Source organism: Dreissena polymorpha, chromosome 7 (assembly GCF_020536995.1).
Source record: "Dreissena polymorpha isolate Duluth1 chromosome 7, UMN_Dpol_1.0, whole genome shotgun sequence".
Lineage (NCBI taxonomy): Eukaryota > Metazoa > Mollusca > Bivalvia > Myida > Dreissenidae > Dreissena > Dreissena polymorpha.
In genome coordinates, this window is record NC_068361.1 from 37,022,398 (window position 1) to 37,050,272 (window position 27,875).

The window sequence follows — 27,875 nt, forward strand, 5'->3', positions numbered from 1 at the left end:
AACACTTACCAAGCATATCAGGGACAACACTTACCAAGCATATCAGGGACAACACTTTCCAAGCATATCAGGGAAAACACTTACCAAGCATATCAGGGACAACACTTACCAAGCATTTCAGGGACCACACTTACCAAGCATATCAGGGACAACACTTACCAAGCATATCAGGGACAACACTTACCAAGCATTTCAGGGACAACACTTACCAAGCATATCAGGGACAACACTTACCAAGCATATCAGGGACAACACTTACCAAGCATATCAGGGACAACACTCAGGGACAACACTTACCAAGCATATCAGGGACAACACTTACCAAGCATATCAGGGACAACACTTACCAAGCATATCAGGGACAACACTTACCAAGCATATCAGGGACAACACTTACCAAGCATATCAGGGACAACACTTACCAAGCATATCAGGGACAACACTTACCAAGCATATCAGGGACAACACTTACCAAGCATATCAGGGACAACACTTACCAAGCATATCAGGGACAACACTTACCAAGCATATCAGGGACAACACTTACCAAGCATATCAGGGACAACACTTACCAAGCATATCAGGGACAACACTTACCAAGCATATCAGGGACAACACTTACCAAGCATATCAGGGACAACACTTACCAAGCATATCAGGGACAACACTTACCAAGCATATCAGGGACAACACTTACCAAGCATATCAGGGACAACACTTACCAAGCATATCAGGGACAACACTTACCAAGCATATCAGGGACAACACTTACCAAGCATATCAGGGACAACACTTACCAAGCATATCAGGGACAACACTTACCAAGCATATCAGGGACAACACTTACCAAGCATATCAGGGACAACACTTACCAAGCATATCAGGGACAACACTTACCAAGCATATCAGGGACAACACTTACCAAGCATATCAGGGACAACACTTACCAAGCATATCAGGGACAAACACTTACCAAGCATATCAGGGACACACTTACCAAGCATATCAGGGACAACACTTACCAAGCATATCAGGGACAACACTTACCAAGCATATCAGGGACAACACTTACCAAGCATATCAGGGACAACACTTACCAAGCATATCAGGGACAACACTTACCAAGCATATCAGGGACAACACTTACAATTGGTTATGAAATTTTTCTTTGAAAGGAGGTCTCTTCTAAATGAAAATCCAGCATAGGCTGAAATTGTTACCCCTGATAAGCCTGAGCTGAATGGAAATGCACTTCTTATTTCAGAACGCACAGGCCAAATGAGCTGAATGGAAATGCACTTCTTATTTCAGAACGCACAGGCCAAATGCTGCTGCAATACATTGCATGGGAGCAGAGGCATTTGTATACAATTAGAAAGTTAAAATTAATGTTTGTTTACATATCATTTCTGATGAGCAGCAAACAGCATACAACCTGAACAGACTGTGAGTTACCCACAGGCTGTTCTGGTTTTATGCTGGTTGCATAAGTCATATTCACTTTGCTTCTGAGTGGGAAAGGGTTAAAAAATCCCTGCACATGTCTACTGACCTCTACGGCCTGTTCACTGAGTGCGAGGGACTTCTCTGCGCGGTTGAGTAGGTCTCTAAAGTTATCGAGTTCCCCATCACGTTTGCCAAGGGTTCGCATGAGCTCCTGTAAACAGTCCAGGAAAAAACATTTGTTAATTTTTTATAATTTAGCATTGTTCTGGGATTCAAAATCAATCCTTTTTTTCACTATTTAGGGAATGGGGCGGAGTCCCTTTGGATTGTGATATATCACGTCCTTTTTACTAAAATTGGGAAATAAATATTGTTGATTTTTTCCACTAACAAATACTTAACAAGAGCACCGCCTTGCGGGTGCAGACCGCTCATCTATTTTTCTTTTTAAAGGTGAAGGGATCTATCTCAATACTTCAATAAAAAAAGATGGAGGGGTGGAGAGGGGTGTATTATGTGGGGGTGTGGTCATGTATAACATTATCTTCCAAAATTAAGAAATAATAAATAAAAAAAAACGGGGGGGGGGGGGGGGGAGGGGATTCTTGGGTGGGATAGTTGGACGGTCTTTCAAAAAATAAAATAATGAAAATAAATATTTTTTGTTTTTTAACCATGTTTCAAAAAAAAAAAACTTTGGGGGGGGGGGGGGGGGGATCAAATCTGATCATAAATAACAAAGTCATGGCAATTTTAGCAAAATTTAATTATTTGACCTTGAGAGTCAAGGTCATTCAAGGATCAAGGTATAATTCATCTTGCCAGGTACAGTACCCTCATGAAAGTATGAAAGTTTTTGAAGTTTGAAAGCAATAGCCTTTATACTTTAGAAGCATTAGTGGATGTAAAAACACAATTTAACCATACATTTAAAGTTACTAAGTCAAAAAAGGGCCATAATTCCGTCAAAATGACAACCAGAGTTATGCAGCTTGTCATGTACAGTCCCCTTTTGATAGTTTGCGAGTGTTCCAAGTCTGAAAGCAATAGCTTTGATACTTTAGGAGTAAAGAGGACCAAAACACAAAACTTAATGAAATTTTCAATTTTCTAAGTATAAAGGGGCCATAATTCTTTCAAAATAACAGTCAGAGTTACATAACTTTGCCTGCACAGTCACCTTATGATAGTTAGTAAGTGTCGCAAGTATGACTGCAATAGCTTTGATACTTTGGGAATAAAGTGGACCTAAACACAAAACTTTACCAAATTTCAATTTTCTAAGTATAAAAAGGGCACATAATTCTGTCAAAATGCATGCCAGAGTTATCTTACTTTGCCTGCCCAGTCCCCTCATTATAGTAAGTAAGTGTACCAAGTTTGAATGCAATAGATTTGATACTTTATGAGAAAAGTGGACCTAAACACAAAACTTAACCGGACGCCACGCAGACGCCGACGCTAAGGTGATGCCAAAAGCTCTTTTTTTCTTCAAAAAATAGATGAGCTAAAAATTGATAATAAAAGTGATTTTAATACTATATTTTCTACTAATACTTTCCACTTAAACTTAAACAGCTGAATTCAGAGATGAATGACATGTTAAGACTTATTAAAAAATATATTCATTTTTGGAAACCTTTAATTGGGAATTTTTAGCTCCCATGTGGAAAAAATATATGAGGACCCATTTAATTTGAACACAAAAAACACACTGCAAGTTTGTCTTAACTTGGGGAGTCAAGAAAGTTGATAAGGTAGCAAAGCTGGGACACATTCTGAGTCCATAAATAATGCAGCCTCAAAGCCTTAAAGGTACTCATACACACATTGAAAATATTAAACCCGCCAAACTTTGGGATTTGTAGCATATACTACGTGAATACATACAAGTAATCAAACACCATGGAAAAAATGAAAATACCACTAGAAGTAAACAAGAGTTCCGCGGTCGGAGATGACCGCATTGAAGCCGGATTTTTGATTTAAATGACAGGAAAGTACCTTTCGTGTTTTTGTCAATGCAATACTTAAATTACTGAAATATTGTTCAAAGGTCAAAATGAAATGTAAGTACTTTTCAAGGCATGAGCAAACCTTGTGTTATGTTTTGAATGCATGCATATACATGAGAATGAATGACCTTGAAATGACTAGGGCTGTCACGATACGCCGTGAGCGTACCGCGGTATATCGTGGTACGGCAACACTGTATCGCGGTACGTACCGCGATATTTTACAGAATATGTATCTGTGAAGAAAACAGCAGAATAACAAGTTTTACAAACTTTATTAAACTCAATAATCAGAAAACACTGGTATCATAGTATGACTACAAACTGTAAAAGAAACTGTAATAAACTTGATAGAAGTAGTCATTGTTATAATGTTATTGTTCGCGTCTTTTTCTAAAATGTCCGCCATGTTGTTTACAATAGCTGTGACTACGATCTGTGTAAATCGAACGCTTCAAGAGCATGTTCAAAATGCGGAGTCAGCGGGCCCAGTATTGAAAATCCGTAGCGTTCTGACTCTTCCTCGACTTATTCAGAATCTTAAGATAACATGATTCGGAAGTGCCATGCTTTGAACGATCGATATACTAAAGAAAGAAAATAAGAAATAGAATAAACATCTTTTGGATAATTATGAACTTATTTGCAAAGGAAATCTGTCCCTAATTCCAAAAAAGGTACGGACCCATACATCGCCGTATTTTAAACGTGAAAGTTAAACATCTACAAGTGGAAGCGCTTGCTTGACCTGGATATTAACGGATTATTTATTTAGCCCTTTTGAACCGCTTCTACATTTTTTAAAACGATATCTATATCAAAATAATTATGTAATGTATTTATATCTGTGCTAATATAATAATATTTTTAAAAAACCGGTGCGGCAACGCCGTACCGCGGTGCGATTTTTTTCACGACATGCACCGCGATATACCGGTATACCGGTGAATCGTGACAGCCCTAGAAATGACCAGTGGTCATCTAAGTGTGCTTGCAAACCTTCATGTCAAGTTTGAAGACTCTATGTCGAAGCATACCAAAGTTATAACAATTTTAACATTTTAACATTTAAGGTCACAGTGACCTTGACCTTCAAATGAATGACATTGAAATGACCAGTGGTCATCTTCTAGTACTGGCCAATCTTTATTTCAAGTTTGAAGACTCTAGGTACAAGCATACCAAAGTTATAACATGAAATAAGAACTTTAACATTTTTACATTCAAGGTCACAGTGACCTTGACCTTCAAATGAATGACCTTGAAATGTCCAGTGGTTACTTACTAGTTCTGGCCAACCTTCATGTCAAGTTTCAAGACTCTAGGTCCAAGCATACCAAAGTTATAACAACTTTAACATTTTTACATTCAAGGTCACAGTGACCTTGACCTTCAAATGAATGACCTTGAAATGTCCAGTGGTTACTTACTAGTTCTGGCCAACCTTCATGTCAAGTTTCAAGACTCTAGGTCCAAGCATACCAAAGTTATAACAACTTTAACATTTTTATATTGAAGGTCACAGTGACCTTCACCTTCAAATGAATGACCTTGAAATGACCAGTGGTCATCTGTTAATCCTGGCCAACCTTCATGTCAAGTTTGAAGACTCTAGGTCCAAGCATACCAAAGTTATACCATGAAATAAGAACTTTAACATTTTTACATTCAAGGTCACAGTGACCTTGACCTTCAAATGAATGACCTTGAAATGACCAGTGGTTACTAACTAGTTATGGCCAACCTTCATGTCAAGTTTCAAGACTCTAGGTCCAAGCATACCAAAGTTATAAGAACTTTAACATTTTTTATATTGAAGGTCACAGTGACCTTGACCTTCAAATGAATGACCTTGAAATGACCAGTGGTCATCTGTTAATCCTGGCCAACCTTCATGTCAAGTTTGAAGACTCTAGGTCCAAGCATACCAAAGTTATACCATGAAATAAGAACTTTAACATTTTCGAGCACGCCGCCATACCCGCCCGCCCGCCCGCCCCCCCCGCCCGCCCGACAACATCAATCTATAAGCCGAGATTTTTTCGAAAAAAATCCGGCTAATAAAACTGTAAAATGTGAATACACATTAACTGAGTAACTTTAATTAATTAATTTAATACAATTTAGACCTGGGAGATGTTTGTGGCCAACTTTAAATCCAATGCATGGATATTCCACCACTTCAGATTTGACATAAAACACTCAAATTTGGAGATTTGAAGCTTACCAAGATTAAGTAAGTTTAAACAACCCACACTAAGACAGCCACCACAAACCAGGCTTGCAATACAAACCGCATTCAAAGTAAATTTAAACATAGCAATTTTAATTGATTGTATATACGCATATACTCATTGATACAGACAATTTTATCCAACTTTCTGATACTCAAATTGGGCCAAGTAATATTTGTCCCCTACAAAGTTATTGAAGTTTCAAGTGTCCCCGCTTCCTAACTTCCAGCTTTCTTCTTGTCCAAACTTTTCCAAACTTGCTTGTAGGGATTAGACATACAGGAATAAATCTTCAGATTTATACACTTGACATGAAAATCTTGTCATTCAAATGGTTACAAACTGGCATGACCCAATATACGTGTCACACAGTAAAACAAAATGGCCTGTCAACCATAGTAAATCAATGACAACTCAATAGCCGTTTTAAAAACACTTCAGTTTACATTTACGAGTGCAGTGATGATAAATTATTCATTGTTCCTAGATTCTTTATTTGAAGACAAGTATTTCAAGATTAGAATCTATATATTTTATTTCTTTGACATGTCTTTCTTCTTCTTTCTTTCCTTCAGTTTTGTATAATTAGTGATCCATGTTTTTACTTTGGGTTTTAACAGGTGGTGAAATTCAAAGCATTCTACCTATCTGACCATAATGTTAAACCTTTTTTGCAAAATATTTATATTGTATAGTTCCTTCTACTTTAACAGTAAAATTAATCCAGGATGCACATTTATTAAACTCGCATGATCAAATGAAAAATCATACATTGCAGAGAATAGGTTGTAAAAATCACAATTGTTTCGAAAATCTTTTTTTAAATAACATAATAAAATTGAAGTACACTGTTTATCAAATAAAATGGTAAAAAATGCAAATATTCGTTTAAATGAAACACAGACAGTGATATTATTACTTGACAATAATGTTGATGAAATATGGGGAAAAATACATCTTGATTAAATGAGATACAATAAAACATTCATAAAATTTGTAGAAATGGGTCATTAACTTTAAATTGGGGCAACACATACCTCTCATCTGACTAAATACAAACAAACTCAGAAATAATGAACAATTTCCATTTTTATGACATTTTCTTTTCCTAATGTTGATAGTAGTTAAAATACAACATTTACTGCTTTTATTACAATGTAATAAGAAATAATTTAGTTAAAGCCTGGCAGTGCATGTTCCAAAAGTTCTTGAAAGAAATTTCATAAACATTCAAGTACATTTAAACAACTGGAGAGAGCCTCTATTAAATAATCAGGGAGCAGTATCAACAGGGTTTTTAGGTGTTTTCACACAGGCTGTACAGAATGTAAACACATTGTTAAGAACTTTATTTTTGCAAATATCTCAAGTTATTGAAATACATTGCATAAATCTTTAGTGCATAAAAGACAGATTTTTTTGCAGTTTGTGCCGATATCTTAAGGTAGAAGAATAAATCCTTGAATATGTCTGAAATTGGTGAAAAAATTTCATGTTGTGTGATTAGCATAACTGTGTAGTATTAATAGAATTTTTAACAAGGCTTATTAAATAAAGTAATTCCATGTATTTCACAATGCCATAAACAGCATAAAAATCTGTCTTTTATGCACTAGTTGAAATTCTTAAGAACATTGGTTTTAAAAAGTTATTTGAACAGAAAAGCACCACTTACCGATGTGTTTACATCCATTTAACGTTTAATTTGGATCCCCACAAAGTCACATAATCCTGTACCCTGATAATGTTACATGCAGTGAAAGTTGAGCCTTGGTAAAAGTACGTGTTTTATAATATTTATTACGTTTTTTTCTAAACTAAAGTAAAAACATCATCAATAGCAAAAACCTTCTGTATGAGGGAAAGAAATGTTCCTATAAGGATTTTCTTTAGTTTGCAACTCATAATTATTTCAAAATATTGTATATATGGTAATAATTTTTATAGTTTGTATTTGTTAATTGACATCATTAAACTGTTAATTTTTAGTTTTACAAGTGTCATATTTTTAAGTGCTTTTTAACATGCATTCTGTCCAGGCAAAGTATTTAACTCAATCCTGTTCGTTGAATAAGCTTAAAATAAATAGAAATATCCAAAATATTTTTTTTTTATACAAATTGTAATATACTATTTATTGACTGCACTTCAAAACAAGAGCTGTGTTTGTGAAACACAATGCCCCCTTCTGCGCTTTGAAGCCATATATTTGACCTTGAAGGATGACCTTGACCTTTCACCACTCAAAATGTGCAGCTCCATGAGATACACATGCATGTCAAATATCAAGTTGCTATCTTCAATATTGCAAAAGTTATGACCAAGGTTAAGTTTTTGGACAGACACACATAATGATAGCCAGACACTTACAATGACAGACTGAGACAGGCCAAAAACAATATACCCAGGATCATTCGATCCGGGGGCATAACAAATATTTTATGCATCTTCAACACATTTATTATCTTTTTTAAAAATGTTTACTTACATCAGCTGCATCTTCAAAGACTGACTTTGGAGTTTTTAATTTTTTTATGTCTTTCTTATTCGAGAAAAGCTCCTGAATTGTTTTACTGCTGCCGACTTTTCTGACTATACTTTCTGACCGTTTTGAGATTGATGACATCACGCCTTTCAAAGACTCTAGCCTTTCGTTATTTGCAAGTTTTTTCTTTTCGCTTGTGCTGTTGCGATTAAATGTTTGTTCAAACTGATCCATGCTTGTATCGGAAAGTGTTTTATAATCTGAGTCTGAATCATTTTGCTTTGGTGCACCTTTCGGTGAAGAGGAAGGTGGTCTAATCAAATTATGTCTTAAAATCTCAGTACAGAAATTACTTTCTTTCTCATGCGTTTTTGCAACATTCCTGTCCAATTCATACCCGCAACTGTTCCTTTCAACATCAGTATCATCTTCAACATCTTCATTTTCAAACCAAGATGAATCTTCCCAATTAGTATCATCATGCTCACTAACCGGATTATCGTCCGAATCTGTCTCTCCAGACCTTGAAAGTATTTTGTTCTGCAACAGTTTTTTCACGCTTGCTGACCTTTTCTTGCGTTCAAATGACCTTTGCCTACTGGCAGCAGATCGTAAACTTTTGTGAAACTCCCTGATTTCTTTATTTTCATCTCGTTCAGCCTCTGGCCATTTTAAGAACATTTGCAAGCTTTTGTCAAAAGGAGTCGTGCGATCTCTTTCCCAGGGAGGCTTGTACTCGGAAACATCCATATGAAACTGGCGCTCCAAGAATGGCGAGTCCCACAGCTTCATTTTTGTGTAGTAGGCCGCATCGGCGTACGTCGTGTTCGAAATTTCTGAACAAGTGTCGGACTCTAAAGCTTTCAAGGCGTCATCGAAAATATGTTCCGACACATGTACAGAGGGAAGATTGTTATTCTCAAAAGAAAATGCGCCAAGTTTAAAACCTTGAGGAATCCCTTTCTTTCTTCCAAGCATGCAGGTAGGCATGAGGTAATCTAAGTTTGTATCCATCTTAAGAAATTGCACAAAATCTATGATCTATGACATAATTGTTTTACAAAATTAATATATTTCAGTCTATTTGTTTAATGAAAACACATTCGATTTTCCCTGAAGATCTTTCAACACGTTTGAATTCCAAAAAAAAATATCATCATGTTAAAACTTTAAAACAATATATTAAAAGTTGTAATTCAAGTCACTTCAGTGTATTCAAAAATCAGTATTCCTAACTCTCTTGTACTGTTGTAAATGATAAGTCCCATATACTTTAAATATTGACATTCATAATTAATTATACAGTTTTTCACTAATTTTATTTGTAAACTGGTATTGGCTCTTTGGGAAAAAAACACTTAAATTCTCCAATAAATTCTCCAATACTTCATAAAACAGATCACAATACTGTAATCAATTTTCGTATTTATAAAAAATAATTATTTTGAATTCCCTTTCCACAGCTTACAAACTGAACATCAGGGAATGCTATTATATTAAAGGCCACTATACTCCCAACGGGTCTACTGTGTAATTTACAAAGCTCACTTCACAGCTATTGGCTAGCTTTCACTGTTCAAAATGAGCCAATCAGGAGCCATAGGTTAACTAACACTATCAGAGAGGTTAACACGCATTATATATATATATATATATATATATATATATATATATATATATATATATATATATATATATATATATATATATGCCAAGCCACAAAACTGTAGGTACAAAGTTAAACTGCATTCAATAGATGGATTTGATTTGACACACACAGTTTTAACTCTTCTCAAGCTTTTGTCAAAGGATTATTTTCCATTCATCTAAACTAAACATCATTACTTGCTTGTTTCCCACTCCATTTTCACAAGCAATGATAGGCTTATATTGCTAGTTAATTTAAATATGATTGACAGATCTGGAAGGTTCAATTTAATCCATTTTAAAACTTTTCTGTTTTCAGAAAATTTAACAGGTATAATCACACTATAGCAGTACATTTATTTGTTCAACACATCCAATGGTTTACAATTAAAATTATTAACAGAAACTGTTTATCTACCAGAAATGTCACAAATTATTTTCACTTATTTACCTTTTAAAAATACTTGTATGTTATAGCAAGGCAATACGTAACATAATTATTAAATTTTTCTATAAATCTAAGGAAAATTAAATCAAAATATATTTTAGCCAAAACTTCAGTTGTTCATATAAACATATTAATATGTAAATAAAAACACAAAATAAAATAAATAAAGCACATCTTTATAAATACACAAACTCTTTCAAAATGATTCCCTTTAATCCAGGCTTAAAACTAAACCAGCCTAGAAATCTGGGTTTCCTCTGATCACTGCCTAATTCTTTACAACCGTTGCGTATGCTGGATTTTCAAATGACATATTTGCAAATAACAATCTTTATTGACCACAAACAAAAGATCAGATTAATATGTTTTGATATTGCTAACAAATTATTGAATGGCATCAACTAACAAGCAAACAAAGCCCAGCAAAGTAACCTTTGTATAAAACCAGCCCAGCCTGTTTATTAAGCCCTTGCAATGATAAATATCGTATGTAATAAACCATGTCAATGATAAATGTCTTATATAATTAAATAGAGTGGATTAACACACCCACTGCACTTTTGTGTCGGTTGGGGGTAACAGGGGTTCAACTATGAATAGGTCAACCTAGGTACAAGATAGTGTTCAAAGGACTTCCACTTTGTAAAGTTCTCCTAAAGATAGGGAACGCAGTTTTGATGGCCTTTTCCATACAAAATATGTTGAGATTGCATTTTTGTGGTACAAATAAAAATGGTTACAATTCTTTAAGGCTGATTAAGTAAATTCTATTAAAATTTAATTTCAGTTTGCATTATATATATTTAAGTTGGTAAATGGCTAAGCAATCCAATCGTATAACATCAAATAAACATTTATATTTTCTGCAAACAGCTAGACATAACTCTTTCAGTGCTGGAACCGAATTTTAAAGGCCTTTGCAAACAGTTTGGATCCTGATGAGACGCCACAGAACGTGGCGTCTCATCAGGATCCAAACTGTTTGCTATTTTGATAGTATTCTTTGGAAAAAAAAAATGAAGAAAATGCTGATTTTAGATATTCAGCAGACAACATTTAAGCAGACGACAAATTTCCCAGCATGCATAGGGTTAAGATTGGTTTCTACATTTTATAGTTTACATGTATTACACTATGAGTAATTGTTAAACTTTCAGTGAGACAATTATCTTCACCAAGTTTTCTTTTCTTACAAAGTCCACACCATAAAGCAATTAAAACATTGTCTGCATAATTATTACTCTTGAAATTATAGGAGCAGATTATGTAAACTTTGAACAAAAGCAATCTGTGCTATTATTTTGTCAAATGTGTAAAATTATATAAGAACATGGATAGCTGCCTAGGTTTTTTGGTAGTGTTTTTGTATTTCGATTTTAACCCTTTGCATGCTGGGAAATTTGTCGTCTGCTAAAATGTGGTCTGCTGAATTTATAAAATTCGCATTTTCTTCGATTTTTTTTCAAAGAATACTATCAGAATAGCAAACAGTTTGGATCCAGATAAGACGCCACGTTCTGTGGCATCTCATCTGGATCCAAATTGTTTGCAAAGACCTTAAAAATTCGGTTCCCGCACTGTAAGGGTTAAACTTACTTAAAGATTGATATATTGGATTTCCAAGACCATGATGAAAGTACTATAAAGTTTTATTTAAGGTAAAGAATGTCTGTATTTCTTCATACACCATTATTTACCATGCCTAGTTAAACTTGCCGGTAATTTATCAATAAAAGGTAATAAACTGATTAACGGACCATTAGACATTTACTTTTTTCTCAAATCAGATTAACACAAGAAGTCTATCTTTTAAATTTTTTGCCCAAGTGGTAATATAGAAAAAAAACAACATAGCATTTTCCAAATCTTTGTGACCAGACATAACATTCCAAAATGCCTAGTTCTTAACCCTAAATGCATGCTTGGAAATTTGTCGTCTGCTAAAATGTCGTCTGCTGAATTTCTACAATTAGCATTTCTTCGATTTTTTTTTCAAAAAATACTATCAGAATAGCAAACAGTTTGGATTCAGATGAGACGTCACGTTCTGTGGCGTCTCATCTGGATCCACTGTTTGCAAAGGCCTTCAAAATTCGGTTCCCGCACTGAAAGGGTTAACATACATGCTTTTTTATAATGTTTCAATAGAAAGATTTGTTGTCTATATTTCTTTTGTATGTTTAACCCTTTACCACTTAAGATACATATTTTGACGCATTTGTAATCAAAGACCTTTCTTACTAGATTCAAGTTTTAAAGGCTTCGTTTTCCGATCCTTAGATACCAGGGGTGTGATTGAGGCAAAGTCAGAGGGGAGGCAAATTCTGTCGACTGATTTTGACTACGCGAATGGCACGCATAACGCAATGACAAACCTTAAAAGAGACATTAAAATAAACAACTTCTTGAACTTTATAACAAAATTTCTTTATAAAAACCTGTTAATTTACTTATTGTGATTAATAGCAGCAGTTTTTCAATGTATTGAATTACAGTAAATGGACTAAATATAAACAAACACACTTGAGTGTTAATGATATATTAAACTAAGTTAAATAAATATATTTAATTTGTTTACCTTTTAATATCTTGGATTTCACATCTTCAGTTCAATGCTATTTCAGATTACTGAACAGCGTGACAAACATAATAAAGCAGAATATGCATATGAATCTGATTATACACAGATCCACTAACATATAAATCAAATCATGTTTGTCTCTTTCCATGTTCGAATGATACTCTTCTTAATTGTTTTACTTTGCGAGTAGACTGAACTCCAATTTGCAAACACTGGTTTGTGACAACAATTCACTGTGCACATTTCTACACAAAATATGTGTTGCTTGTATCTAAAACGTAGTCTTTTTCGTTGACAAACACATTTCATTATTCCTATCAAACTATATGATGCCAGCCGTTAATTTGATTGCTATTTGTGATTTCAATAATCTTAATTTTCATTTCACAACGGCGCTATTTGCAAATGAATCAGCTGAGATATATCAAACACATTTTAAGAAACAGATTTTAATTGGAAGATTGGGAAACGACAGCCAATTATATCGCTCGTTTTAAAAATGCTTTAAGGCAGAATCTACCAGTGTAAAATGCGGAGAGATTTCGCGGGCCGGGGATATTTCGGGCCGCTTATGAAATACATCCGCGGAATCAGTGGTAAACCCTCTCCCCCACATTTTTTTAAACGAATTTACGCGAATCTCGGAAGCGACCCCAGGGACAACCCAATCCGCGGAAATCCGCGAAAAATCACACCCCTGGGTACTGATGAGAAGCAAACAGCATTAAACCTGAACAGACCGCGAGTTACTCACAGGCTGTTCTGGTTTTATGCTGGTTGCACATAGCCATTTTCACTTCTTATATGGGGGGAAAAGGTTAAATGACCTCGTAATGATCTTCACCTGTTTTAAAAGTTTCATACTCTGTTCTAAAATAAATGTGTCCACGGTCACACGATCAAAGAAAACGTGCATTAAAACAACTTTAGTTCAACAACAAAAATCATTAGGAATTCACATGACAATTGGCAGGGAGATATCTTAAGCTACACAAGCGACTGGGAAAAGGAAGTTTAAAGTGATGGTGGCACAAATGTACCTGTATTTTGTTTGATAAGGACTTATCAGTCATTAACCTTTTCTTTAAAAGAGGACTTAATGAAAATACTGTGTCAAAAATTGCAGGGGGCATTGTTTTCTATCTTCCTTATTTAAGATTGATTCAATTGTACGCATTGCGCTCTTTTCCAATAAGAACAAACATGTCCGAATTAACATTCCGTCTCTGTCCTGTTTAGAAGATAGTACCAGATACCCTTTTAAATACCTTTTTCATTATGTCTCAAATTAATTTGAACAAAAAGAACTGAGTAATTATAAATGAACAAAGATTTAAAAGGAGCACATCAATCTGATGTCAAGATTTCAAATATCAAAATTCCAATGACAATATCTTTTTGAAGCCATTTATTTTGATTTCTTTTAAAAGGAAAAGTTTAACCCATTACAACTTACCGTTAGATATGTATTTTGACATGTTTGTAGTCCCATAGTAAGTTAAATTAAATTAAATACATTTATTACTAAATTAAAGTTTTAAAGTCTTCATTTGATTTTCCAACCCTCACTGGCTGTTCTGGTTTCATGCTTGATGCAAAAGCCATTTTCACTTTGCATCTTATGGGGGAAAGGGTATAAGGGATTTGTTCACAGTTCAGTAAAATAAGCGTTTTTAAAAACGTTGCCTATACAGATTTCAAAAAGAATGTATAAATCATGCTAAAAAACAAGTGAAAACAAGAGGGCCTGAAAGGCCCAAAGTCGCTCACCTGAGATTCAAAGGAACTGACCTGTTCTGTGCAGCCCAAGATGTCATTAGAACAATATGTTCTTACCAACTTTCATGACTAGTGAAGCCTTATTTTTCAACAGACCAGAACCATTTTCATACAAAGCCAAAATATCATTTAAACAAATATTCTGACAAAGTTTAATGAAGATTCATAAGTCCATATAAGGAAAAATGCCCCGCCAACTGGTGGCCATGTTTTTCGTGCAACTGGAACCATTTTCGAACTTCTCCAAGATATCATTGGGACAAATCTTCTGAAAAAGTTTCATGATGATCGGACAATAAATATGGCTTCTAGAGTGTTAACAAGGTTTAACTATAGCTATATAAGGAAAAATGCCATGCCCCCTTGGTGGCCATGTTTTTCCACCAACTGGAACCATTTTCAAACTCGTGCAAGATATCATTGGGACAAATCATCTGATAAAGTTTCATGATGATCAGACAATTAATGTGGCCTCTAGAGTGTAAATAAGGTTTTACTAAAGCAATATATAACCGTATTAGGAAAAATGCCCCGCCCCCTAGTGGCCATGTTTTTAAAGCAACCGAAACCATTTTCAAACTCATCCAAGATATCATTGGGAAAAATATTCTGACCAAGTTTCATGAAGTTCGGAAAATAAATGTGGCCTCTATAGAGTGTTAACAAGGTTGTACTATAGCCATATAAGGAAAAATGCCCCGCCCCCTGGCGGCCATGTTTTTCAACCAACCGGCATCATTTTCGAACTCATCCAAGATATTATTGGGATAAATTATCTGACCAAGTTTCATGAAGATCAGACAATAAATGTGGCCTCTAGAGTGTTAACAAGGTTTTACTATAGCCATATAAGGAAAAATGCCCCGCCCGTTGGCAGCCATGTTTTTCAAGCAAACGTAACCATTTTCAAGCTCATCCAAGATATCAATTAGACCAATCTTCTGACCAGGACTATAAATGTGACCTCTAGAGTGTTAAGAAGGCAAATGTTGACGGCGCACAACGGACCATACACGACGGATGACAGACAAAAGGCGATCACAAAAGCTCACCATGAGCATGTTGTGCTCAGGTAAGCTAAAAAATTAATAATGAAAACACCTCTATTCTAAATTTTAAGCTTTTTTAGCAAAACAGCAACAACACTAATGTCCCAATTTTAGTCAAAACGCTGCAAATTTCCCCAATTCAAAGGGACCCGGCCCCATTCCCAAAATGGTGAAAAAACAGCACTGGTAAACATTATGGAAGTATCAATTATTTCCAGTTATTACAGTACAGCCAAAGCGGAACAAACGTATTTCGCGATCCGCGGCGGCAAGGCAAAACGAGTCGATGCCGCGTCAGTCGTTGAAGCCGCGTCAGTATGCGGCGGCAAGTCGCATTTCGCCGCGAAACTTCGCATCTGTCCGCCGAGGCATGCCGCGGTCCGCGACATGATGCCGAGTCGATGCGATCATGAAATATATATTTTTTTATTATTAGTTACATGTAGTTAACAAATTTTGAAAGAACAATTATAATAATAATTAAAATCATAATAAATTTATTGTGCGCGGATTGTATTAGCATATACATGTAAGCATAGTTAATGTGTCTGGCCAATTATTAAGTTTGTTTCCCGCGTATGTATTTCACACATAAACAAGGTCACGTAATTATGTTTTCGCACATACAAATGGTCAAGGCTCAAGCATATGGTGGATTTATAAATTAATTGCATGTTGATTCCGCTATTATATCTTAGCTGAGAAAATTAGCAGTTTGAAGCCACATCAATAATCAAGACGGTGACGACGTATTTGTAGTTTTGTTAATTATCAGCTTATTACAACTATTGTTTGAATATGCGTATATAAACACGTTTTATTTTGTTCATATTATACAGTTAATATCGCTACTAATTACCCGATAATCCCGTATATTCCAGTTTTAAAGCAAATGCTGGTAAATATTTACGATACACAAACATTTTCGATATTTCCTTAAGTATCAAATACATTTGGGAATTTGTTACTATTTATAGAGATGATGAAATAACGTCTAATCGGGGCGTTTTTTTTCCTCCACTGAACACGCGATTTACGCCTGACGTGATGTTCATGTATTTATACAACACAAAATACACCCAAACTTTCCAAACGACGTTCTACATGTCTGCATAATTTTCGCGCGCTTTTTATGAAACAAAGGATATTTTAGCACTGTTTATTTGACGCTAGAATTTGCCAAAGGACGCGTTAGCATTAAAATTCTGAAGTGTGTTTCGGATTACAAATATAATAATGATAATCGAACGAAACATAAACAGTTGCGCGTAATTAATTCTACGCTACACATACATATATGTACATGTAGGTGGATATCTTTTAACTGATCCGCCGCGTACGTATGCGGCGGATTTACTCCGCGAAAGTACGCGAGGTTAATACAGACTCGGCGTCGTTGCGCGGATCGATGCCGAGTGCCACAGCGATACGCCGCGTGAACACACGATTCGGCCGCCGCGGACTAATAATCTGGCCGTGGCGTAGCGGCGGATTATGTTTGTGCCGCTTTGGCTGTACTGTACCTAACTGACTATCAGGTACATCAGATATTTATAATTTTAAATGATAACAACAGATTTTACATGAATGCAAAACAGACACAATTAAAACCATAATCTTTTTCATGACAGTTAATATCTGGACAGTATATAGACCAAAACATCATATTTATTCAGGATCAAGTTATTTACTAAGTCCTCAACAACCTAGCTATCAGGATTAACAAGCTATATTTAGAAAGCCTTATTGTGTAGGCATAAGGATATGAAACAGACAACATGTCAAAGAGATTAACCCATTTATGCCTTGTGGACTCTCCCATCCTTTAAAATTGGATCAATTTATTTCCAAAATTAGGGATGTCTAGTTTATTGATTTCTATATTATAATATTTCTTACAGAAATTCCTTTAAGCAAACAGCCCTGACCCTGATGAGACGCTGCATGATGCGGCGTCCCATCTGGGTCTACGCTGTTTGCAAAGGCTTTTTTTAAAAGGCTTTTTTCCAGTAGGTACATGTTAGCATTGTTGTACATTGTGTTGACAATCAAACAGAAGATACATCACAAAGTGATTCTTTTCCTTCTTTATGAAGTACTGGAAAACGGCACTTTCCTTCACAGGCATTCGGCATCAGCTACTACCTCCCATGACAAAAAAAGTTTGTCGATTTTTTTTTTTTACTTATATATTATATAACAAGGTATGTGACTTAAGACACTTGAATTGCTGATTTCGGCATACCAGCCAATTTCCGAAGCTCACAGTACTCCATCAATTTTCAGCCGACTTGCACAATTCTGATATCAAACAACGCAGAAGACTTCATTCTAAATGAATAAATCGATGCATGTTCGCATAAGTCTACCGTAAAGCAGTCATCAAAAAACAAACTTGCAACAACATTTCATAGAATCGATCTGATAACAACAGACAATAGTCTGTTATTTCAGGTGATAGTAACTGTCCCTTATTATTTTATGTCATTGACACGTTCTTTGTTATGATTAGCGGATAAGTGGGACTGAATAACCGTTAATAGGTGTTTTAAACAACGAAGCCAATTGCCAATTAGTCTTTTTCCATTACAATCACGGTCAAACTGATAACAATCTTACCTTTATCGGCGCCAATTAGAGAAGGTGCGAACATTATGGGTTATAATTAGCGTAAGCTAAATAAAACAAAATTAACACTTGTGTATTTTTCATGAGTATGGGATTTAGTCTGAATGACCTTAGTTTCATTAAAATTTGGTCAATGCAGTTATCAAACTTGTTCTATTATACGGAAGAGGATCTAGTTCGTTAAGTGTTTTTTTTTTCTGAATGGAACGCTGCATTTATTGATAATCAACAGAATTAAATCTATAAAAAAATGTTTTTGTTATAAAAAAACAAAGGTACGGGTTTTTATGTATATGCACAAAAATAGTAGATGCAGTTAAAACCAAACAACCAAACACAAATCAATATGTTCTTTATTAATTTGTAATAATAAAGCAAGCGCAGAATATATTTCAGTCAGGTGTTGATCCCACATCGTCATATTTTAATTGCGTTTAATAGTATTGTCTTTAATCCGGATTCGCCGCGTGTTGGCTGTATAATCTGCAACACCCCTGACAAACACAATACACACAATGGGTAATAAAATTGTTAACAATTAGCGCTAATCAACACTATTATACCTAAACGAAGTCTACGCATTCGATACAGCCTTATTGCATTTGAGTTTTACAGGATATGTCAGTTGTCAGTACACTGTATAATGTACACCCCTTTGTGTCAAAACCAGATTTAACTTGAGTGTGAATAGTCGACCGTTTCATGTTCTTTGTATCAATACCATCCGGGTATCTGTACTATAAGTATACCAGTCTACAAACAAGGTGCGCGCTTCAGCATATGGGTATTCGGACGTTCAAAAAGTCGACCTATGGTTTAGCGTTCATACCATCGAACGCATTTAGCAATATAACTCGTTTTTTTTTCACTATTTCTTTACTTGCAAAACATACTAGTGGCTTATAACTTACCTTGCAATCTTTTTTACTCGCATTTTGCGAGTGTGCGAGTGTTAATTTCGAGCCCTGTGTATATGGGTGGATAACGCTGGATTTAAATGCCTCATGCCTACGGTAATTCAGTCTTATTTGTTTCAAATATGGGACATGATTGTTCATTAGGATCTTGAAGTCGCAGGACGAAAAAGACGAAAATTAATGTCTGATATAATAATAATTGTTTCACAGTATCAGTATCTAAGTGCTGGAAATGATATCTTCAAAACTTGAATCTAGTAAGAAAGGTCTTTAATTAAATTTAAATTTCTAAAGGACTACAAATACGTAAAAAAAATATGTATCTACGTGGTAAAGGGTTATTAAGGTTAGTAATAAATTGCTTGTTTTGTGCATAAACTTAACCCTTTCAGTGCGGTAACCGAATTTTAAAGGCCTTTGCAAACAGTTTAGATCCAGATGAGACGCCACAGAACGTGGCGTCTCATCAGGATCCAAACTGTTTGCTATTCTGATTGTATCCTTTGAAAAAAAAATGAAGAAAATGCTTATTTTACAAATTCAGCAGACGACATTTTAGCAGATGACAAATTTCCCAGAATGCAAAGGGTTAATCAGGACTGAAATAATACAGCAATAACACAACCACTTTCATCTTCATGCAACCTGAGAACTGTCTGCAAAATTCGCCTGCTTTGTACAAGTAAAGGTACTATATTATGTCATTTAAAGGATGATATTTTTCATAAAAAGAAAGAATTAACAGGCTGATTTTGCTGCTTGTTTTGCTATTTACATGACTTTCTTTATATAAAACTTTGGATAACATTTTTAACACAGGGACTCAAAAATGGTTCTATTAGCACTTTTAATTATAATTCACCAATAAAACCATACAACATACTGACTGAGTTTTAAAAACTTTTCATAATTAACCTATATTTGCTTTGACATACAATCTCCTCGCACTTTAACTTCAAACTTATCTCTGGCAGGGGTCTGTTGCTAATTGCATTAAATAAGTTACAAAATCTCTTTCGTCCCACCTTTCCACAAACAAAACAACAATCAACAGTGGGCCTTCAAATATTAGTAGAAATGATTAACAACACAGGTAAATATACAAAAACCTAATACCCAAGTGATAAAATTAATTGCAATTTACTAGCAGATTAAAGGGGCTTACTTTCTGTCAAGCATAACTTAACAGATAAATATTTGTCCAGCTCTAAAGATGAAGTTTGTAGTGTTGACAAAAGGACCCTTAGTGCTTTGTAAATATTTTTACTGACATACAACATATGGAGGCCTAGAATTGTAGTCCAAACAAATTCTTCAGCAAATTTAATTTATACAGGTTTCCAATTAACTGGCTATGTTTTGATTATTAATATTCAAAATAATTGATATCCACTACGTCTGATATGCATTGATGAAAACTATCCATGTGAACTGCGTTATTATGAATTATAAAGAAAATATTCTCAACAAAACTTAAATGTATGACGCATGAAATGGAAAACATTTCTTTATTTGTTTTACATTAAACAACAACTTTATCAAGTATGTTATTTAATGATTAGAAAGTTTTAAACAGTGACCTATGATAATTGCAGCTTACAAGTAATTGTGGTTAAAAGGTATGGCTTGGACAAGATTGTTCCGCCCGCCTGCCAGCCGCCTACCAGCACACCGACATTCGCCAATCTAATAACCAGTTTTTTCCTTCGGAAAACCTGGATAATAATAACTCACAAGACCCATGCGACTAATTTGCTTAAAAAATTAGGGGAATGTAAAATATGGATCATTTAATCTTAAGGACTACAGACAAGGCAAAGTGTGTAAAGTGGTAAAGGAATAAAACTATGGTCGAGCAAGTTCACAATCTTTAGGTCATGTCTCTAAAAACAATAAATTACAACACATGCACATAGTCCATCCTTAAATGGACCCAAAAAGGAGTATTGTACTGGGAAAACTGGGCTTCATTCACGTGCATAAAGTGTCATGCCAAATTAGTCTGTGCAGTGCAAATAGGCCATGGCTCTTTTCCTTCTAAAGCAAGGGCCTTATACAAGCCACTTTCTGCTAGTCAAATTTCTTTAATACGTAAAATGTTCTGTTATATCTGAAAGATGCAATTTTCCCCTAATTTCAAGTTTTATTTGGGATATTTCTACCCCCTTTTTCTGTTTTGTCGAAAAAAAAAAATCCCCAATATGGAAGGAGATGCCTTTTCCCCAGATCAAGAAATAAGCCCTGCATGCTAATCAGTTTGTGCGGACTGCACAGGCTAATCTGGGACAACACTACGCACATGCATTAAGCCCTATTTTGGCAGTTTGAAAGCGGCTAAAATACGCAAGAGATGTTACCTCCATTTCTGCCTCATTCTCCTTAATCTTCTCCTCATCCTAAACAAACAAGAAACAAAAACAACAGTGAACAAACAGGCATGCTTCACACAATTGCAATCAACATCAAACAAGACGAGCATTATGACCAAACAGTGACTTTTTTCTCCGGTTGTTTTTATAGCAACTTAAAAATTGCTGTCATTTTTAGAAATAGCCAATGGCTAGAAATTAGCGAACTTGGCAGTAGGAAATCATATTGCAATACAAATTTACAACTTTTTAAGTTAAGTTTGGCGCATATTTTTCATTTATCTTATTGCAACAGGCGCTTCATGGTACATTTTCAAAAAACTTCTTTTCAGACTTAATGCTACTTAACATTAAATAATCTTCGATAAATATGAATGTCGGAAATGTCATCCTCTATCAGATCAACAACCAGAAAAAAATCACTGCTGTTTAACGCAAAATTTTAAAAGCAAAGTTGCAAAATATATGATGATATTTTATGCCAAACGTTGTGTCTGATTATCTTCTGTGCTCATTTAACATTTCTATCAAATTGAAAAAAAAATACCGGTAGGAGAAGACAACAATAAAGCGAGTTGAATAAATAATTAATTGCTATTAAGAATATAGGTTTTTTAAACACCACCTATGATTAACATAATTGTGCATCTCTGCTTGAACCAAAATGCAAAATAAAAAAACAAACTACTAGTAGTTTAAAGAAACAGGCTCCATGTTAACATGTGTCTTATTTCAAATAAAAATCAGGTACAAAAGAAAACCTAATAAAACAAGGGAAAAAATTGTCACAAAACCAGGTTTTCATTGTGAAAAAAAAATCTGATAAAGGGAGACAACTCAAACTGAACTTTTGAAATGAACAAACGAAATTAACCCCCTTTGTAAGTTTGTTTTAAAATAAATCTATTTTTAGTCGTGGCGACCTTGACATTGGAGATATTGACGTGATTCTTTCGTGCGACACACCGTCCCATGATGGTGAACAAATGTGCCAAATGATTTTAAAATCTCATAATGAATGACATTGTTGTAGCCTAGACAAGCATTTAATGGCTATTTTTTACCTTTGAACTCAAAGTGTGACCTTGACCTTGGAGATATTGACGTAATTTTTTCGCGCGACACACCGTCCAATGATGGTTAACAAATGTGCCAAATGATTTTAAAATCTCACAATGAACGACAAAGTTATGGCCCGGACAAGCTTGTTCCGCCCGCCCGCCAGCCAGCCAGCCAGCCAGCCCGCCCGCATTCGCCAATCTAATAACCAGTTTTTTCCTTCGGAAAACCTGGTTAATAAAATTTCAAAGGCCAATTCACATGGGAAGTATCAAGCTATTGGTGAGTCAGTTGACAGGCTATTGATTGGAAACAATTTCACACTTAGTGTGACAGTTACCTTGACCTTTGCAGGTTTTTTTTGGGGTTGTTGGGGAAGGGGCCTTTAGCCCTTATGTGGGGAAAATTTTACTCGGGATTTTCCACTTTGGGGAAAAATTGTAAGAGTGGGAATTTTCGCGGCGTTCCCCTTTTTGGGGGATTTGTTTACTTACTCTCTCATTATTACAATACATGTGTACATGTTTGCACTATATTCATTGTTTTTTTCATAATTTATTACGTTTGGCAAGATTAAATTGAAATAGAATTGAGATATTATAATCATGAGACCCATCTTTCTATTAAAAAAAAAATAATGTTAGGGGGAATTTTTGGTTCTGAAAGGGGATAAAAACCAGCCTAGTTTGGTTGGGGAAGGCGCTGATATTCGGCGTCTGTTATATAAGGTAAAAAATACCTGCTTTGACCTAGTGACCCAAATTTCAATAGGGGCCATCTACTGTCGAACGCCAATGCACATGGGTAGTATGAAGCCAATCGGTCCCTCCGTTCACAAGTTACTGATTGGAATTGTCAATAATAAGAAACAATAGTTTCAGTCTACGCCCATGGTGTTTTAAACTTTAAATTAGACTGGTATACACAAGACTTTTCTTAGATGCATATAAAAACAAGGGACAAAATTGTCACAAAACCAGGTTTTCATTGTGAAAAAAAAATCTGATAAAGGGAGAAAACTCAAACTGAACTTTTAAAATGAACAAACAAAATTAACCCCCTTTGTAAGTTTGTTTTAAAAAAAAATCTATTTTTAGTCGTGGCGACCTTGACATTGGAGATATTGACGTGATTCTTTCGTGCGTCACACCTTCCAATGATGGTGAACAAATGATTTTAAAATCTCACAATGAATGACATAGTTATGGCCAGGACAAGCTCATTTATGGCCATTTTTGACCTTTGAACTCAAAGTGTGACCTTGACCTTGGAGATATCGACGTAATCATTTCGCGCGACACACCGTCCAATGATGGTGAACACATGTGCCAAATGATTTTAAAATCTGACAATGAACGACAAAGTTATGGCCCGGACAAGCTTGTTCCGCCCGCCCGCCAGCCAGCCAGCCAGCCCGCCAGCCAGCCAGCCCGCCCACATTCGCCAATCTAATAACCAGTTTTTTCCTTCGGAAAACTTGGTTAAAAACTTGGTTAATAACACTGTCCTAAGACACATATAAACATAGAACTTTCCTAAGACACATAATGAACATGGAGCCTGTTCATTCAGTTCAACATTCAATCTACCCGACCTCTTTATAGTTATAGCTGTCCATGGGCACACTCAACCGTCTTGCCCTCTTATAATAGGAATAATACAAATAATGTTATAAAGGGAACAATACAAATGTGTCTTGTTCTGATAAAACTGGGCATAATGCATGTGCGTAAAGTCTCATCTCAGATTAGCCTATGCAGTCTGCACAGGCTAATCAAGGAAGACACTTTCCGCCTAAACTTGATTTTCGGTAAGGAGGGACTTCCTTTAAACTAAAAAACATAAAAGCGGAAAGTGTCGTCCCTGATTTGCCTGTGCGGACTGCACAGGCTAATCTGGGACGACACTTTACGCACATGCTTTATGCCCAGTTTTGTCAGAACAAGACACATATGTGTAAAGTGTCGCCCCAGGTTAAGATATTCAGGGACATCATTTTCCGCTTTTATAATACTTTTTGTCTTCTTAGCAAAAATACAGTTCAGGCGAAAAGTGTTGTCCCTGATTAGCCTGTGTGGACTGCACAGGCAAATCTGGGAAGACACTTAACGCACATGCATTAAGCCCCATTTTCAAAGAGCACGCCTCAATTGTTTGTTTTCAATAAAGCTGACATCGAGGCAAAGGTTAAGGCATGACATGATAGTCTGATATGATACTAGGCTGGGTAATGGAAGCAAAGGCAGGATCAGTCTGATATGATACTAGGCTGGGTAATGGAAGCAAAGGCAGGATCAGTCTGATATGATACTAGGCTGGGTAATGGAAGCAAAGGCAGGATCAGTCTGATATGATACTAGGCTGGGTAATGGAAGCAAAGGCAGGATCAGTCTGATATGATACTAGGCTGGGTAATGGAAGCAAAGGCAGGATCAGTCTGATATGATACTAGGCTGGGTAATGGAAGCAAAGGCAGGATCAGTCTGATATGATACTAGGCTGGGTAATGGAAGCAAAGGCAGGATCAGTCTGATATGATACTAGGCTGGGTAATGGAAGCAAAGGCAGGATCAGTCTGATATGATACTAGGCTGGGTAATGGAAGCAAAGGCAGGATCAGTCTGATATGATACTAGGCTGGGTAATGGAAGCAAAGGCAGGATCAGTCTGATATGATACTAGGCTGGGTAATGGAAGCAAAGGCAGGATCAGTCTGATATGATACTAGGCTGGGTAATGGAAGCAAAGGCAGGATCAGTCTGATATGATACTAGGCTGGGTAATGGAAGCAAAGGCAGGATCAGTCTGATATGATACTAGGCTGGGTAATGGAAGCAAAGGCAGGATCAGTCTGATATGATACTAGGCTGGGTAATGGAAGCAAAGGCAGGATCAGTCTGATATGATACTAGGCTGGGTAATGGAAGCAAAGGCAGGATCAGTCTGATATGATACTAGGCTGGGTAATGGAAGCAAAGGCAGGATCAGTCTGATATGATACTAGGCTGGGTAATGGAAGCAAAGGCAGGATCAGTCTGATATGATACTAGGCTGGGTAATGGAAGCAAAGGCAGGATCAGTCTGATATGATACTAGGCTGGGTAATGGAAGCAAAGGCAGGATCAGTCTGATATGATACTAGGCTGGGTAATGGAAGCAAAGGCAGGATCAGTCTGATATGATACTAGGCTGGGTAATGGAAGCAAAGGCAGGATCAGTCTGATATGATACTAGGCTGGGTAATGGAAGCAAAGGCAGGATCAGTCTGATATGATACTAGGCTGGGTAATGGAAGCAAAGGCAGGATCAGTCTGATATGATACTAGGCTGGGTAATGGAAGCAAAGGCAGGATCAGTCTGATATGATACTAGGCTGGGTAATGGAAGCAAAGGCAGGATAAGTCTGATATGATACTAGGCTGGGTAATGGAAGCAAAGGCAGGATCAGTCTGATATGATACTAGGCTGGGTAATGGAAGCAAAGGCAGGATCAGTCTGATATGATACTAGGCTGGGTAATGGAAGCAAAGGCAGGATCAGTCTGATATGATACTAGGCTGGGTAATGGAAGCAAAGGCAGGATCACTTTTTTGCATAGAACAATGCCGTGTTCTGAGCAGGATTCCAACCAAGGACCTACTGATTCCTAGACCAGTATCCTAGCACTACCACTTGAAAGAAGTTTTGTTTTTGGCAGCTCTATAAACCAGTCAATTAATATGCTTGGCCTTCTTTAAAAGGGGAACAACACAAATAATGCAATCGCTTTCTTTGCAAATTGAGTAGACAATGTTTAAAAGAAGTTTTGTTTTTGGCAGCTCTATAAATCATGCATTTTCCTAACCCTCTTATAATTGGAAGAACATACAAAATAGAATTTCTTTTTCCAATTAGGTGGACAACACTTAAAATAAGTGTTGTTTTTTTGGCAGACCTATAGATCAAGCTATTTTCATGCTCCTCTTTTTAAGCAAACTAAACAACTTCAAATAAGGCAAACACAAAACACAATTTGTTTCTGGCTCATACCAACCCTATCCTTACTACATCAACTTCTAGTAATACAATATAATTATTATTACGAAAAATATATTGGGTTTATGGTGCCTTTTCTCTTTATCAACACTTTTGTAAAATACGTATTTGTTTTCATTTATTTAACTGTTACAAATGCAACTGATAATATAAGAAAACTACTTTAAACTTAACTGTTTTGAGACAAAACTGAATGTCTGTGGTTCATGAAAATGATGATAATACAGCAAAATATTGCAAATTATTAACATAAATAATGCAAACATAGTAATTCATTACAAATCTAAAAATGCGCATGCATGCTTGTCTGCCATGCAACAGAAAGCAATCTTTAATTGTTATGGCCTAATTTTGCCATCACCAGGGCAGTCAAACAGTCATCTTTTTTAAGTTACAAATAGCTTGTCCTTCAATCAGGCCTCCCACACAAATTATATAAGGAAATCCTTTAATTACATGATATTATTACACAATTTACTTAATTTAATCCTTTAATTACATGCTCTTATTATACTCTCCTCTATTGTAAGATCCCGAGCTGTCGCCAGTCTGTCCAAGTTTGTTACATTTATAAACATACAATTTAAAGCCACAAACTTCGGTCAATCATAACTAATATTCATCAAGATAATCTGATTGATCAAATTCACACTAACACCCTGAACTTCTACAATGGACATCAACTCCATATTTATAAAGGACACAAGCTAACTTTCAACCCTAAATTGCGGTCATTTAATTGTTGGCAGTTGTTTGTTCTGTTCATACCACACTACAATCTAACGATTTAAAATGAAAATCAACATACATTACGCATTATGATGTATAAATTTGACAAAATCATTACAGTAGCAGCAGAATTGAGTTTGACCTTTGAACCCTAAGTGTGACCTTGACCTCTGAGGTAAGGAGATCGGCTTAAAAATGTCCCAATTTATTTGTTTAATTTTTTTTTTTAGAAAGAAAAGTCTAATGATTATTATACCTGATTTTTATTTTATAAACATCTAACAAAGTATATAACTATAATTAATATGATTTTAGTGGCAAAATTGAGTTTGATCTTTGACCCCTAAGTGTGACCTTGACCTCTGAGGCATGGAGACTGGCTTTACACTTTAGGTGCTGTCCCTTTATGGTGATCTCAATTAAGTTGAGCTATTTTTAAATAGCATGATGAACA

At 35.6% G+C, this 27,875-nt stretch overlaps 1 protein-coding gene across 4 annotated transcripts in view; it reads right to left on the reverse strand.

The window, feature by feature from the left end:
• The window catches only part of LOC127836826 (uncharacterized), a 195,695-nt gene that overhangs the window by 113,146 nt on the left and 54,674 nt on the right, over positions 1–27,875 (reverse strand). For 2 of the 4 annotated variants that reach the window (XM_052363433.1, XM_052363431.1), the window contains 2 exons: positions 24,252–24,299; positions 1,553–1,657 (listed from right to left, as the gene is read on the reverse strand). In XM_052363433.1, the coding sequence (XP_052219393.1) occupies positions 1,553–1,657; positions 24,252–24,299 (153 nt within the window). Of the gene's footprint in view, positions 1–1,552; positions 1,658–8,183; positions 9,309–21,586; positions 21,626–24,251; positions 24,300–27,875 lie in introns of those variants that run through there. The other 2 variants (XM_052363432.1, XM_052363434.1) reach the window with 2 other exon arrangements.